The sequence below is a fragment of the Eretmochelys imbricata genome, chromosome 9, assembly GCF_965152235.1.
Source record: "Eretmochelys imbricata isolate rEreImb1 chromosome 9, rEreImb1.hap1, whole genome shotgun sequence".
Lineage (NCBI taxonomy): Eukaryota > Metazoa > Chordata > Testudines > Cheloniidae > Eretmochelys > Eretmochelys imbricata.
This window is the reverse complement of record NC_135580.1, coordinates 81,323,711-81,338,903: the sequence shown is the minus strand read 5'-3', so window position 1 is coordinate 81,338,903 and position 15,193 is coordinate 81,323,711. Positions and strand designations below refer to the sequence as shown.

Sequence of the window (15,193 nt, the reverse complement as noted above, 5' to 3'; positions counted from 1 at the left end):
AGATTCCTCCCAATCCCTGTTTTCTAACTGAAGCTACGTAACAAAGGGAATAAAGGAGAGCCAAAGATGCTAACAGCCAGAAGGAGAGTCACTATAAACTGGAAATGGGAGGGTACTGTTAACCGAGCCTGGCCCGCAAGCATTAGTGAAATGTTTAGTAAAGATACTTAACTCCGTTACATCAGGGGATCTCCGTCTTTCTCTTGATTAAAATGTTACAGACATATCATATAGAGAAATTGCTATATTTGCCACTACTGGGTAAACTATATACACCAATGTAAGGAAAGAACAATAATTAAATTAAGGGAGGCGAGGAAAGGACAAACAAAATATTAGTAAATAAAATACAAGACACATACGTGAATAATACTTGTCAGGTAATAGTTCAGCTGGTTGCATTTACTGTGAAAAAGAAAAAGAAACTTCCACTCAAATAAAAGTTGGAAACACATTTGTCCAAATCTTGGTCATTTGCAGTTTTGTTCAGGACACTTCTTAAGTGCGTTGAGGCTGACATAAAGGAACCAAACCCTCCCACCCACAGACAGGGATTAAGGGATTGTTGTCCTGTTTCCGATGAACTGGGCATCAGGCATGGCTAGCTCTAGATGCCTTCTGATCCTTGAATCACAAAGAGGTCCTCAGTTTTTAGAGGCCCATCCATGGAACCAGCGATTAAAATGGGTATAATTTTGCAGATCTCATGGAGAGTGCACAGGCCTGCATTTCTGTGTTCTCATGTGACATAAAAACAACTGTGATGGATGTTGGCTAAAAGCCATAATAAGACTCTAGATGCAGTACCCCCGTAAATAAAAGCACTCCCTTGGTTCCACTTAGAACACAACCCCTGCATCACTTTGGTTTCATAAAAGCCTCTGCAAATTGTGTTCTGAAGAAAGGTAATGTGAAAAGATGCTGAGTTTTCTTGGAAGCAATTAATTAGCACAGCAGTGTTTCCAATTTTATTTTAGAAATGGAGAGCACATTTATATACTTGCAACTGTTATTTTTTTCCCTAGGCCTCCTTATATTTAGATTTTGCAAGCAAAAGTTTTTTACACACTGTAATTTTCACAAGTTTAAGAGCAAGGTACAACAGCAAAAACTGTCTCACATTGACACTGTTAATGCTAGACCCAGCAGAGTTATATACTGGAGACATTTTTTTCCATTTGTCTTGTGAATAAATTATCTGCAAACCAAGTGCTTTATTATTTGACCAGCTCTATAGATGGTCAATTTAATGTTCACTGAACAACTGATCAAAAGAGCTTTTTGTCACTCTTTAGATAAATTATTCCCCCAATCAGTTTCTCTCATTATTTGACCAGCTCTAGTTAACACATAGTTACTACAATACAAAGAAGTGCAAAAATGACAATAAAGCAATTACAGACCACAACTTCCCAGCAGGTCAAATAGGAACAAGGGGCTTACTAGAGACTCATCTTTGTGAATTACTGCAGATCCCTTTTTTCAAATGGGAACCTGCATGCTTTTTCCAGACTAATTCAGGAACTAAAGAGAACTGGGATTACAATCTGAGGATCCCCCCATTTCAAATGCTTTACCATTCACAGTTAAGAGGGTGCTGGGCTTGGGATTTTTTTATTTGTTTTCCCCTGTGATAATACCTGAGTCTTCTTTCATGCTTATTTCAATGTCATCAAGTCTACCTAGTAATTTGAAAATGATTCTAATGTTCTGAGAGTGTTTGGTCTGTTTTCATTATGCTGGAGGAGTTAGGGAAAGATGATCACATTGTTTGCCGGGTGCCTTTTCTTCTTTCAGTTTGTGATCATTTAAAAAGATCTGTCCTCTGAAGGAAAGAGGTAATTGCTAGTTCCAGACCTAGGAAGGGACTGGAGGGCTTTCCTAGGCCTTGGAAAAATCCCCAGGGAGAAAATTAATGTACAGCTCCTTTTCCCAGGTTATAATTTCGGGGGTTACAGGCTTGACTGTCAATGAGCATCTTTCTCAGCCTTGCTTTAGACTTGAGATCCTAGTTGCTTTACTCCTGCCTAAATTTGTAATGTCAGCTGAGATTACTTCACAGTGCATTAAATTACAAGGATTACTTGCTTACTTGTGAGGTTGCTGAAAGGAGGACATGGGTGTGAATGCTGGCAAATCTACAACCCCCCTGCTCCACATAGCATGTGGGGGGTGAGGGGCAGGTCACTTTGAATTTCTCGGCTATGTAGATCGGGGATCCAGCCAGGCCTGAATAAGCAGACTGCGAAAAGTTTTTGTTTACCCGCTTAGGGCATTACACACCACACTAGCAAGGTGGTTAGGCTGCATGGGCCCCAGCAGTATGAACCTAAATGTCAGATTGCTCCTGGTGTGGTACAGGTTGGTATTCCAAAAATCAAACTGTGTTTGGCATCAGCAGTGGAATCTAGGGGAAGTGCTTTCTTTAAAGATGTGTCCAGAAGCTAAACAGAAAAATTGTGTTAAAGTGTTTGTGTCCCAGTGGTATATGGCCTGCATTGAGTGCACACAAACATAGGACAATTTATTTATCTAAATTTATAAAGTCCCTATCCAAAGACCTAGGGTGCCGAACAATCATTATAAAATAGTGCACTAAAATAAATTGTTGTTCCCACAAAGGAAAAACCTGGGGAAATAGATGAGCTCTGTAGTGTGCCCAGAATGCAACCAAATCCAGGTTTTCTACGGGTACTCAGAGTGCCCATGCTCTGTGTATGTTGTATGGTTTCAAGGACGGATCCCAGAAGATGTACAAACACCATTAGAATACCAACCATAAGCAAAACAATTTGGATATTTCAAATACATTTTGGGAGGGACAAGGAGATCCCCATGTTTTTAAAATAATGTATGGTTTCAAAATCCACATATCAGTGTTTGGGGCTGCAGTTCTTAACTGCTCCCCTGACAGCATCTGAGCGTATAATCCTTGCAGGGTCTACGTGTGGCCAGCAGAATCAATACTGTTTCCACACCTGACCTGATTTGACCCTCAGTGACTTGTATGGAATGAGCAAAAAGGGATTGACATACCTTGCACGTCTGCAATTGCCACTGAACAGTCCCTGTGTGGGGAGTAAGGAGTGGGGGCACTTTTGGGCTGCAGGTCCTATTTTTGATTCTGGTCTGTTAACTAGATAAGCTGAAATATACCTTTAAGGTAGCTGCTCTTTAAGGGTTTCCATTCATATCAAGGACATTGTCAGTTTCCTTCTCTTTTTACCCTAGTCCTTTTAAAGAGCCTGTACAAATGATGGAGGCATGTGAGAATCCAGCATTGTTGAAAGAGGTGCAAAGATGGAACTGGGCTGATTACACTGGAGGGGCAGAATAGTGGATGACGGAGTTGTAGTCGGGTGGTGGGCTGTGGCATTCCAGGTTTGGATCCATGGGCAGGAGGACTGAGTCTTCCAGTGTGAAGTCCATGGTGTCCTCATCAGTCTGTACTGCTGGCTGGTATTTCACAATCTCATGCTCTGATAACATGGATTCTTTGCTCTTGCTGACAGCTCTCTGCCTGTTTAAAACAAAGACAAACAATTCAGACCCTTTTCTTATAAAGCTTTGCTCTTATCTGTCATTGGCCTAATATCTGTCGTTCCAGGATCTCAAAATGCATTACTGAACTGACCCTCACAGCACCCCTGTCAGACACGTAACTGTTATCCCCATTTTACAGATGGGGGGACTGAGTTTGTGTCTTGCTCAAGGTTGCTCAGAGATTCAATAGCAGAGTCGGGAATAATATCTAGGAGTCCTTATACCCTGTCTCTTTCACTCACCACGAGCCACCCTGCAAGGTACTGTATGTATCTTGGTTATAAATGCTCCTGTCATTGTTCTGACATCAGGTCAGGGAACGTGACATTTTGAAAGCAGAATCATGAGCTATGGTTTTTCTTTAAGTACAGTAAAAACTGGGATTAATGAATAATCTATGACATGCTTTGATTTATAATAATGTGGAGAGCACGAGGGCACTTTACATACTTTGTAACCCTTTAAAACTACAGAACAGTCTTTCAGCTAAGTTGCATGATGCCCAAACTGGTATCCTGCAGTTGGTGCTATTCAAGAGACCCCGTTTTGATTCCCAGCTGCCTTCTTTTACTCTAGAGCAGTGGTTCTCAACCTATTTACCATTGTGGGCCGCATATGGGCTCAAAATGTGTTATGTGGGCGGTATCCAATACTACCTGTATGGCCCTGACGATGTCACCTGGGGTCTGTGCTGATTGGGCTGCAAGTGGCACCCAGGCCACAGGTTGAGAACCACTGCTCTAGGTGATGGTGTGGGGAAATAAACAATTTATGCCGCTAAATAGCAACCCCTATTGGTAGAACTAGAACTCCAAAGGGAGTGTGGACCAGTCTTCATTAGATGCCATCACATGGTGGCTTTGAAGAGAGGTTCACTTGAACCCAAAAAAGGTAATTATATGCAACCTCAGAAATAATATTTTGCTCATCTATAGCACCTTCCACCCGAGGAATTCAACGCATCTTGGTGGAGGAGATTTGGATAATTCAGAGATGGTGGTAATAAAGATCCAGATCTGGAAGTGGTTCTCTGAACTTGTCCACTGTTGTTAGGACTCTATAACTGATCTGAATCTTTTTGCAATAATCCATAATTGCAAACTGACTCTGATCATGGCATTCCTCGTGTCTCACTTCAAAATGACTCCTGAACATGCTAGGGAGAGTTTAAAATGAACCAATTATATAATTCTCAGACAGTAGGAGAACACATATCATGTGTACAGGTAAATAGCTACTTTCTAATGGCCTTGAAACAGAAACAGTCTTCAGGAGAGATTTGACTATTTATTATTATTTTATATATATTGCAGTAGTGCAGAGTGAGCCCAGTCATATTCCCAGATCCTGTAAGTGCTAGATACTGTACAAACACAGAACAAGAGGAAAGTCCCTGGCCCAAGGATCTTACAATCCAAATATAAGAGACGGGCCAACAGATACATACAACAAACAGAGGGAGCGCAAAGAAACTATGAGATAAAACTGGTCAGTATGAAAGCTCTAGTCACTGCACACCAGCTGTTTAATCACTGGTGCATGTTTTTGTAGGCATCGTGATAGAGGAAAATACTGACCGCAGCATCATGAGTCAGCCTACCTCACACCCAGCACTCCTTCCCATTTGTAAACAGAGTATGGCTGATTGAGGATGGAGGTGTGACCCTGCTTTATAGAATCATAGAAATGTAGGACTGGAAGGGACGTGAAGAGGTTGAGGCAGGATTAAGTCAACATGGACCATCCCTGACAGGTGTTTGTCCAACCTGTTCTTAAAAACCTCCAATGATGGGGCTTCTACAACCTCCCTTGCAAGCCTAGATCAGAATTTAACTATTCTAGTTAGAAAGATTTTCCTAATATCTAACCTAAATCTCCCTTGCTGCAGATTAAGCCCATTACTTCTTGACCTACCTTCAGTGAACATGGAGAATAATTGATGACCATCTCCTTTATAACAACCCTTAACATATTTGGAGACTGTTATCAGGTCCCCCTCTGTCTTCTTTTCTTAAGACTAAACATGCCAACTTTTTTAACCTTTCCTCACAGGTCAGGTTTCCTAAGCCTTTTATAATTTTTGTTGCTCTCCTCTGGACTCGTTCCAATTTGTCCACATCTTTCTTAAAGTGTGGCACCCAGAACTGGACAAAGTACTCCAGTTGAGGCCTCACCAGTGCCAGGTAGAGTAGAACAATTACTGCCTGTCTCACATGATTTTCCTGTTAGTACACCCCAGAATTATATTAGCCTTTTTCACAATTGCATCACCTTGTTGGCTCACATTCAACCTTTTCTGCAGTTGAGCAGATTTTCCCACTGTTTTCCCTCTTAAGTGTTTATGTTCTGGAACACTTGGTTGAAAAACAAACCAGCAGGAGACTCAGTTGGTCCAATGATTAGGTCACTAGTGAAGGACTTAGGAGACCTGGGTTCAAGTCCCTGTTGTGCCCAACACTTTCGGTGTGACCTCGAGATGGAGATAATTGTACTTCCATGCGTCACAGGCTAAATTCATTAAAACTTGTAAGGTCTGTTCATATACTATGGTAAGGGGGACTATTTAAATATCTAAGATAGCTAGACCCAGCCCAGACTTAACAAGGAGGTTGCTGCTGGGGACAACACACTCATAATATTCCTATTTTTCATTTTCTGTTGTCCTCATTCTTCCTGTCGCCTTCTGTCTCTGGTTTCAGTACAGAGGGGAAAATGTCTTTTTCTCCAGAAAGGGAGCTAATATCTCTCAATAAATTATGATACGATAACCTTAGAAGATCTGGTCTCTTGCCTTGAAATCCTGAGCCTGTCCAGGAACTGAAGTTCGCTGTGAGCTACAAATGTCACCAGCCTGGCTAGTAGAATCAGTATTGGTGTTTTCATTGTCAATGCTAATTGTTCTGGAGAGGTGCAGGCAGGCACGTCTTGTATATTGTATTGGCTCAGGTAATGTATCGGCTTGTGTGTATGTGCACCAGCCAGTTTATAATGGTCACTTTTGAGTCATTCAGTCCTGTAATTCTCCGTTGTTTGGTGAGTTTGTGTGTGTGTTGGATGATACTTTGAATATGCCAATCTATGAAGGGATTCATTCTAAGCCAGTAGCACTTGAGATGTTGAGTCAAATTCAGCCATCATATGAACAGGTGCAACTTCCTTCGACTTCAATGGGAGATGCGTCATTTTACAGCAGGGTCTATTTTGGTCTGATGTGGTTGTCCTCCCCAAAATGTCAGTACATCCTGCTCAAACTCAAGACAGGAAAATGAACCCACGATTCCTGCATGGTGATGCAGAGATCTAACCACTAGGATGCTTCTTGCATCTCTTCAATAAACTCCAATCCTGAGACTTCCAGGGTACAGAGAAGTAAACTGTGCAGACAAACTCTGCTGTGCTGGCCTCTTAGATCTGGACTAGGAGTTGAACTCAAATTCCTTGCATGGCAATGCAGATCATTACTCACTAGGTTGCCGCTCATGGCTGAAATAAGCTATAACCCTGAGAGTTCCAGCAATGTGACAGTCTTTTATTATCAAAATCTAAATTCTCTTGTTTCTCATTGTCCAGAGGAAAACACCAGCGGGAATTTCTTCAAAATGCCATACACTTGCCAGCTTTTCCATCTCCTTTCTTTAGATAGATTCTCCCTCTGGAATAAGCGGCAGAACTGTCTCTCTGCTCTACTGTTTATTTATGTACTTTTCTTTTATTACGTAGCCCTGTTGACTCTTGTCAGCTGACTCCACAGACATTCTGGCTTTTAATTTCCAGGTATTAAAGTTGTCAATGGAGACAAGGAGAAGCACGAAAGTATCTGTTTAACTTGGCCCCCGGCCTGTATGCCTTGGAGTGCCAGATAAAAGAAATTTTATTAGGGTTTAGTTTGGCCACACAATGAGAAACTTTCAGACCCTTGCTGGCTTCCACCAAGTGTTCTCCTTGTGTTTCTGTCCCATCTACAGCAGGGGACTGCATCTGGGAATAGCTCTGTCTGTCACCTAAATCACACTGATGTTTGAACAGAGACTTAAACAGTGACATTTAATATTCGCTCCCAAGCCAGAGAAATGATGAGTTTGATCTGAAATGAGTTCTGTGATTAACCATCTATGGCAAATTGAAATGCAATTAACTTTCAGAAATGTTCCTTTCATGCAAAATGCATGTCCTAAATTAAAACAATCCAGAGGTCTTTACATTTTACCTTTTAATGCTCTAGAATGAAATGTCAGTAAATATAGTCTTTTCTTGCTCAGCAGGAGGGAAATGTACATATGCTTGGAATATATATTGTAGTGGTAGGCTGCAGCTTCCTTGTTCTGACTGTCCTTGAAATCTCATTTGCTACATAGAAACTGCCACATTGGATCAGACAATTGGTCCATCTAGTCTGGCATCCTGCCTCCAGTAGTGGCCAGTACCCATTGCTTCAGAGGAAAGCAAAACCCCTCTTATAATTATGCTCCGAGTCAATTGTGCAATGTTGCATGGGAGGGAAAAATCCTTCCTGAGCCACACAGGTGAATAGTTTAAGGCCTAAAGCATGATGAGATTTAACTACTCATAGTATTACGTAGCTACAAATGATAATAATGGTTCATACAATGACCTAATCCTGTTAAAATTCAGCCACAGTATTTACCTCAGTGAATTCCACAGGTTGACCTTTAGGTTGGCTGCCTAAAGAAGTATTTTCCTTTATTGATTCTGCTTTCACTAACCTTTACTTTTAAATGACCTCTTCTCCTATGAAAGGAGAGAGTAGAAAGAAGGGACTGGTTAGTTTTCACTATGCCCTTCATAATGCTGAATATCTCAATCAAGTCCAGTGGGGAGGACTGTGTGGGGAGGGTGAGTTCCACCTAAAATACGTTTTGAAATTGGCCCAAGACAGTAACATCTTATACAGGGACCAATACAAAAATTCTTGAATTTGTGCCTGTAGGAATTTGTTACATTTTGAGAAGGGTGGTGGTGGAATCTGAACACTGCCATTTCCACACTCAAAACACGAAAAGTGCCACTTTTCTCAGGTGCAAGTTTGTATTTAGTGCTAGTTGGGGAAACACTTGTTTCACACCCACATGATACACTTGTGAGACTGTGCCTAGCACACATTATACACTCAGTTCTGGGCTTCTCTGCACCAGGAAGATGGCTACAAACTGGAGAGGTTTAAGTGTAGAGCAACAAAAATGATTAAGGCACTGGAGGAACTAACTTATGAAGGAAGATTAGAAGAAAGCAAATATATAGCTTGGCTAACCAGTGACTCATGGGGACATGCTAATCATGCCTTCAGGCTTTCTTTCTACAGTGCCCATACCCTGGTGCCTAAACCCTCTTTGTAAATTGTAAATACCCACAGAGGGAGTTGATAGGTTTATAATTAAGGGCCTGTCTACTCTATTAGTAGAAACTTGTCAAAGGACCATACTACAAAACACTTGTGTCCTGTCCCAATTACAATATAGTTAAAATTTGTAGAGAGGATGGGAGCTTAACAGGGTTAATACTAGGTCATATGACTTGACAAAAGACTTGGACAAGTCCAGGTTAGCTTGATAATGTGACATGGTTAAAATATGGTTAGGTTCCTCCACACTACAGATTTTTACTGTTTTCTACCTGGGTCTCCTGGCATGGTGAAGATGGGCCTTGAAAGTAGTGGGATGAAACCAAGCAAAGGAAAGTTTAAGTTGAATATTAGGAAATGTTTCCCAACGGTGAATGTATTAGGTTGGACAGGGAGGTGGGGGAGGCTGTGCAGACTATACCATAGGGGACAATCTTGCACTAGCTACAGGGAAGTGGACTAATGACTGAACAGGTCTCTTCCATCTCACTCTTCTGTGAACCATTGATTCTGGTTTGAAGGTAAAGAACAATTAAAACACCCCAAGAAGTGGAAGCTCATTACTGGGGCTGTTTATTTTTCTGTAAGAGGGAGCCAGTTTCTAATGGCTCAGAGCTCAGTGAGGAATGCATGAGTAAGATGCATAACTGTAAGAGTATTTCTTAGGGGCAGGAGACAACAGAGCTCTAAATAATTGAGGACTCCCCAGGCTTGAGGTAGAACACTCATTCCCAGTGCTGTGGAGCTGTTCACGTTGCTCTACCCAAGCACCTAGTCTTAACCAGGTAAGCCTCTGTGGCCCTTAAAAATCCTGGATGTGATCAGAGGCCTTGTTTAAGGAAAGACAAGCAACTGAGCTGTGCAGCGGCAAGTCCACCAATTTATGCCTGATGCTTACATCTTGTAATAATAATAAGTGAACTGTGGAGCCTCCTGATAGCTTTTATAGGGACTTAAGGAGACACTTTTCCAGAGTAATAGTAGGCATTATTTCATTGAAAAAATACCAGAGGCTTTAATCACTAGGGTTGTTTTTTCTCTAATAGTTGTGAGTCTGGTTCAGAATTTCCTTCGATGAATGAGTGAGCGCTGTGCAGTAGAAATCCAATACTGCTTTCCCTCTGGCAGGATCAGTATCTCACTGGTCAAGTGGCGGAGAAATTTGAAGGGTTACAGTCAAAAATTCATGCTTTTGAAACAATCATAAGGTACCTATCTATAGGCTGGACAATAACTAAATGGAAAACAAAGCTAAAAGGAAGCCACAAGAGGACCAATTCACCACTGGAATAAGTGATTGCAGCTGTTTTGGCATCAGTGGAGTTGTGCCTGATTATGCCAGTGATGAATTTGGCCCAACCATCTCAAATATACAGCCAACTCAAATGAAAGGCTCTGGCACAGGCTCCCCCACACCCAAGATGGTCAATTCCCACTGAATACAAGGAATAGAGGGCTGAGAGGCAGTGCAGCATACCATAATGAGCACAGGAACCAAGAATATCTTAGTTCTAGGGACTCTTGCCACTGCATCACTGTGTGACCTTGGACAAGTTACTTAAGCCAAAATTTTCACTGATTCTGAGTGGTGCAAATTTTGGATAGTCCCAGTCTGGGTCATTGCGCTAGGTGCTGTACAAACATAGAGATAGGTGTAGTCGCTACCCCCAAGAACATATGTACGAGTAGCAAAAAGAAAAGTCTTCAGCTGTAATCACATACATCAGCCTGGAGCAACCTTATCTCCCACCTCTATTCACCAGAAAACAGGGTGTGGCACTAGGAATTCTGACCGACCCTTTGGAGCCACTTTCTCTGGGTGAGCAGTGGCCACAGAGCAGGGAAGATCCCAGGGCTGCATATGAAAGCCTTCACTGTGCAGCTGTCTCTCTAAGGCTATGCCTACACTGTAAGCGACAGCTGTGATGCCCCCAGGTCAGGAAGCCATACTCGAGGAGAGCTAGCCTGAGTATAGATAGTAGTGTAGCCATGGTAGCGTGCGTGAGAGCAGTGGAGTCTTAGCCATGCCAACTCTGTACCCACGGGGTTCGGGAGGGTTTGTCCTCGGTCCAGCTAAGCTGTGCTGCCGTCGTCTGTGCTACCAAGGCTACGCGACTATTCATACGCAACCGAGCTCTCCTGGAGCTAGTGTGACTACGGCCACGTGAGCTGGGAATCACAGCCCTAGCTTGTAGTGTAGATGTGGCCTAAGGGTCGCCATTTCCTACGCTCCTTCCCCAGACACATCATATCTGAACAGGAACGCCAGACACTGCCAAGCGCGATTGTTTGGTCTGAACCCTGTGCGCCGAGATTGCCTAAGACCGGCTCAGGCAAAGGCACAGCCCTCAGCGACAGGAGCTGGATGCTGCATCTCGGAGCCTGCAGCACATCAGCTGAGAACCCAGTCAGGTGGGGTCAGGGTGCTCAGCCAAGATTAGCCCGACTAATTGTTTCAGAGCAACCGAGCGTCATTAGATCAGACAATAAAACCCCCAAACAAACCCCATACCCAAGCAAAAGCCAAGCCTGCTATAGATCTTAATAATAACTTGATTAAAGAGTCTCCAGGAGGATTTTAAAGCAGTGCTTGGTGCTGGCATATTAATGTTACAAGATGAAACCTGACACTCTATCCTCATCCTTATGTCCCACACTTCCTCGAATGCTGATTTAGATGTAGTCCCTCTTTTGCTCTCATAAAGCCAACGTAAAATGCTTCTGACTTCAGAAATAGTTATTACTTGTCTAACAGGATTCCCAGGCCCAAGGTATCAGATTCAGCCTCAGTAAACTCTTGACACCAGCAAGTAGTGTTGCCAACTTTTCAACTTGACAGAGCAAGCAAATGCAAGACAAATAAACAGTGAGATTTCGGCAAAAAATAATAAACGCAGCCACCCTGGTTTAGAAAACATGCTAAGCCTTTGAAAGATTTTGGGTAAGAAGAGGATGACTGTTTGAAATGGGTCCAGGGTAAATGTTTTTGATAGAGAGAGATACACAATTAACAAGGGTGACATTATCTCCCCCACTAAACTAACACTCTTCTCTGACCTCTCCAAGCCATTTGGAGAATATTACAAGTGCTTCTCAGGGATGTTTTTCATGTTACGGGCGTGTAGGATCAAGGGATGACTTGTCCTGAAATGAAAGGATGCCAAGACCTTCCATAATTAATATCTAAATGAACATACCACTTGGGCCACAGAGATTCTGCAAGATAGTTTAAAAAAAGAGTCTGGCAAAAGGATCTTCTCAGCTGGGGTGAACTTCGAATGTTGAATGGAAAAACAGGCCAAGGACAAACACTCCTCTGTCCGCCATGAGATTGCTGGAGTCCTGAGAATGAGGTGGGTATGGATGCTGCTTGCTGCAGGCCTCGGCTCTAGATTAGATTAGATTTCTATCCAAATGCCCATGTGTGGACTGGCTGACACAGGAAGTACCTGGTCTACAGTTACAAATGGAATACCAAAAAAGATCTGGATTTAGAAGACCAGATATCCAGCTGGGGATATTTAATTGGAGCATATATTAAATGAAGTCAGTGGAATTAAACCAATTGACACTAACTCAGGATCTGGTCCAGTGTCCAGTTCAGAAGTTTTATTTGAGGCTTGAACCTTTACAGAGCTGGGCTGGAAATCTCACAAGAATAAATTCACTTCTGGGGTTTCTAATGTGTTTGCTTCTGAATGGCAATGCCATTAGAGAGCAGCCTGGCATGTGGGAATTTGGTGCTTCCGATGTCTGCTGAAAACCTGAAGGGGCAGGAAAGAAAAATCCACCAGCTACTCATCTGAACACTTCTGAATCTCAGAAACAAAAAAGTTTCATTCAAACATGATTCTAAAAAAATGGGCAAATATCATCAGGGGAGGGCGGGTTTTATTTGAATCAATGCATCCACCCCTTGTGTGCATGTAGACACAGAACTTTGTGAGGATGCCTGCTGTCCCTTTTTAGGTACAATATTGGGTCCTTAATTCTCCCGCTGTCCTGCAGAATGAATTCTGCTGAACACACTGAGTTCCTTTCCTGCAGGACAAGCGGAATTTGAAAGCTTACATCAGTTCTGCAAGGATAACATGAGCCTGCTCTGTAACTTTTATCACATATCACAGACTGAGTCTACTCCTCCGAACGATAACTGGGACTTCATGGAGCTGAAGTGTGAAAAGCCAAGGCAAGCTTCCGTCATCCCTCCTCTCTGTCTGTCTGTCAGGAGCAAGTCAGTAGTCCCTCTCAAGTACTGACCGTTGCGCTCCGACTGTGCACACTCTGAAATGAGCCTGCTAACACTATACAGAAGCAGTGCAAGCTTCTCCCGATATACCACACCTCACAAAGAAGGTCAACTGTATTCTGTGGGGAATTGTAGAAAATACCATTGTAGACAAGCTGTGTTGAATTTAATAGGGAGAAGCCAAGTCAATAGGGTTCTATCTGTCTTAGATACTACAGTATAGGTCTTACAGAAAACTCCAAGCAGTTTGGTTGAAATTCATTGTCAATTCCTAACTAACTAAACAGAGAATGAGATCCTTGCCACAGATTCTTTTGAAGAACTCTGTAGCAGAGATACTATTCTCTATTAGATTCTGTAGGCTGACTCCAAAAACCTATATAAGGGTTAATATTTTCTATAGGACTTTTTTTATAAGAGTGGAGATGGAAAAGACCTGTTCAGTCCCCCAGGTGTGCTCCCCCCCAACAATACCTGATTGTTCTTTGCAGGGAGATGCAGAGCTAGAAGCCAAAGGCTGTTTGCTTTCTGAAAAATACCAATTCTAGTGTGATCGGTTTTAATGGCCTTTGCTATGAGTGGACAAACACCCCTGTTCCCCGTTGGCCCAATCCCTATGTGGAACCCAAATCTGCAAAGACTGATCGATAGGCTCCTGATAGTAGCAGACGGGAGAGTGAGAGGGTGTTGGGGACTTGAGTGGGAGACCGTGGGAAGAGGGAAGGACAGGACGAGGGGATTGTCATGGAGAAGGAAGTCTGGAGATCTTGTTCTGAAACACATACAAGCCTTTTAACGCTTATCCCAATTTTCTCATTTTTTTATCACTAGTGTTCTGGAAAGATCCATCTCATCCTTTACGTCCACAGTAGGCTGACATATGTCTGGTAGGCACTGACATATTTATAAGGGCTTTTCCTCTGCTTGTCTCTGGTACTATAAAGTTTGGCTAGTTCTCGAAATTGTCCTACCCGTAAATAGGGACATTAGAAAGAGGCAGGGAAACGTTAACATACTCTTAATATATTCACTATCCTTATACTCCCATATTATGTTTGCCACTTGCACCACATTTGTGGCTCTTAGGGGTTAGACCCTGAAATAAACCAACTTTATTTGAAAGCTTGACCCCTCTTTGAATATGATGATTCAGAAGCATGAGGCAGCTTCTCCTTTGGAAAAAGAGTTAATTTGATTAGTGGCGCATCCTGTGCTGAGGTTGATGAAATTGGTTTTTGAGCTGCATCAGACTAATTAATGTTCACACTGTGAGCAGGGAAACACATGTATGAAAGCCCCGCTAGAGGAACACCTTTCTTTTCAGAAGTCTGGGACTGCGTTTTATATGCAAACTGGTACCTCTTTTCTCTATGCTGTGACCAAAACTGAACTGCGCCTCTTCAGTTTGAACTGTATTAACCATCCTCTTTCTGTTGTAATCCTGAAGCCCCGAGCTGCTGGCGCTGCAGACTAAGTGTTCCATTTGGAATCAGAAGCTTTTTTTTTTTTTTTTACAACCTTTTCTGGACAGGACACTGACTCCAAAGAAATGTTCCCAAAGTACTCACGCTAGAGCCATAATCCCATAAGGCCAGGAGCGGATTTCCAGCCTCTTCAGGCTTTTCATCTCATCCGATGTCAGCACCATCCCGCTATCCGACTCGCTCTCCTGTACAGTGAAAGGAACGGGACATCAGTAACATGGTAACTGCAAAGGACAGCACTGCAGCTCTGTCGCATTCACAGCAAGCGGGGAAAAGCGTGATGGAGAATTTGTACTGGGCAGCAATGAAAGCCACCGGAGAAGGAAGAGCAAAGGGGCCAGTTCAAACACCAAGGTCCAGCTGGAGTCTATCCTTCTCTCACTTACTCTTCTGAAGCATTTTTTTGTGCTGTGATAGGGGCCAGACTCTCAGTCCTGCAGGCTGAATTCCCTCATTTGTCCACAGAGCAGGTGAAGCCCAGGCAGGAGCAGTGCCAGGTTTCCTCATCCCTGGAGAGGCCACCCCTACGTGGGGTTGAGGCTCCAAGGCCAGTTCAGT

The 15,193-nt window shown here is 42.8% G+C and overlaps 1 protein-coding gene across 1 annotated transcript in view; it reads right to left on the bottom strand.

Moving 5' to 3' along the window:
- Nucleotides 1-3,253: 3,253 nt before the first annotated feature.
- Nucleotides 3,254-15,193, bottom strand: part of LOC144270151 (vascular endothelial growth factor receptor kdr-like) — a 178,056-nt gene continuing 166,116 nt past the window's right edge. The window contains exons 29-30 of the mRNA XM_077826410.1: nucleotides 14,720-14,820; nucleotides 3,254-3,520 (exon numbers count right to left, since the gene is read on the bottom strand). Coding sequence (XP_077682536.1) covers nucleotides 3,316-3,520; nucleotides 14,720-14,820 — 306 coding nt within the window. The 3' untranslated portion in view covers nucleotides 3,254-3,315. The remainder of the gene's footprint in view (nucleotides 3,521-14,719; nucleotides 14,821-15,193) is intronic.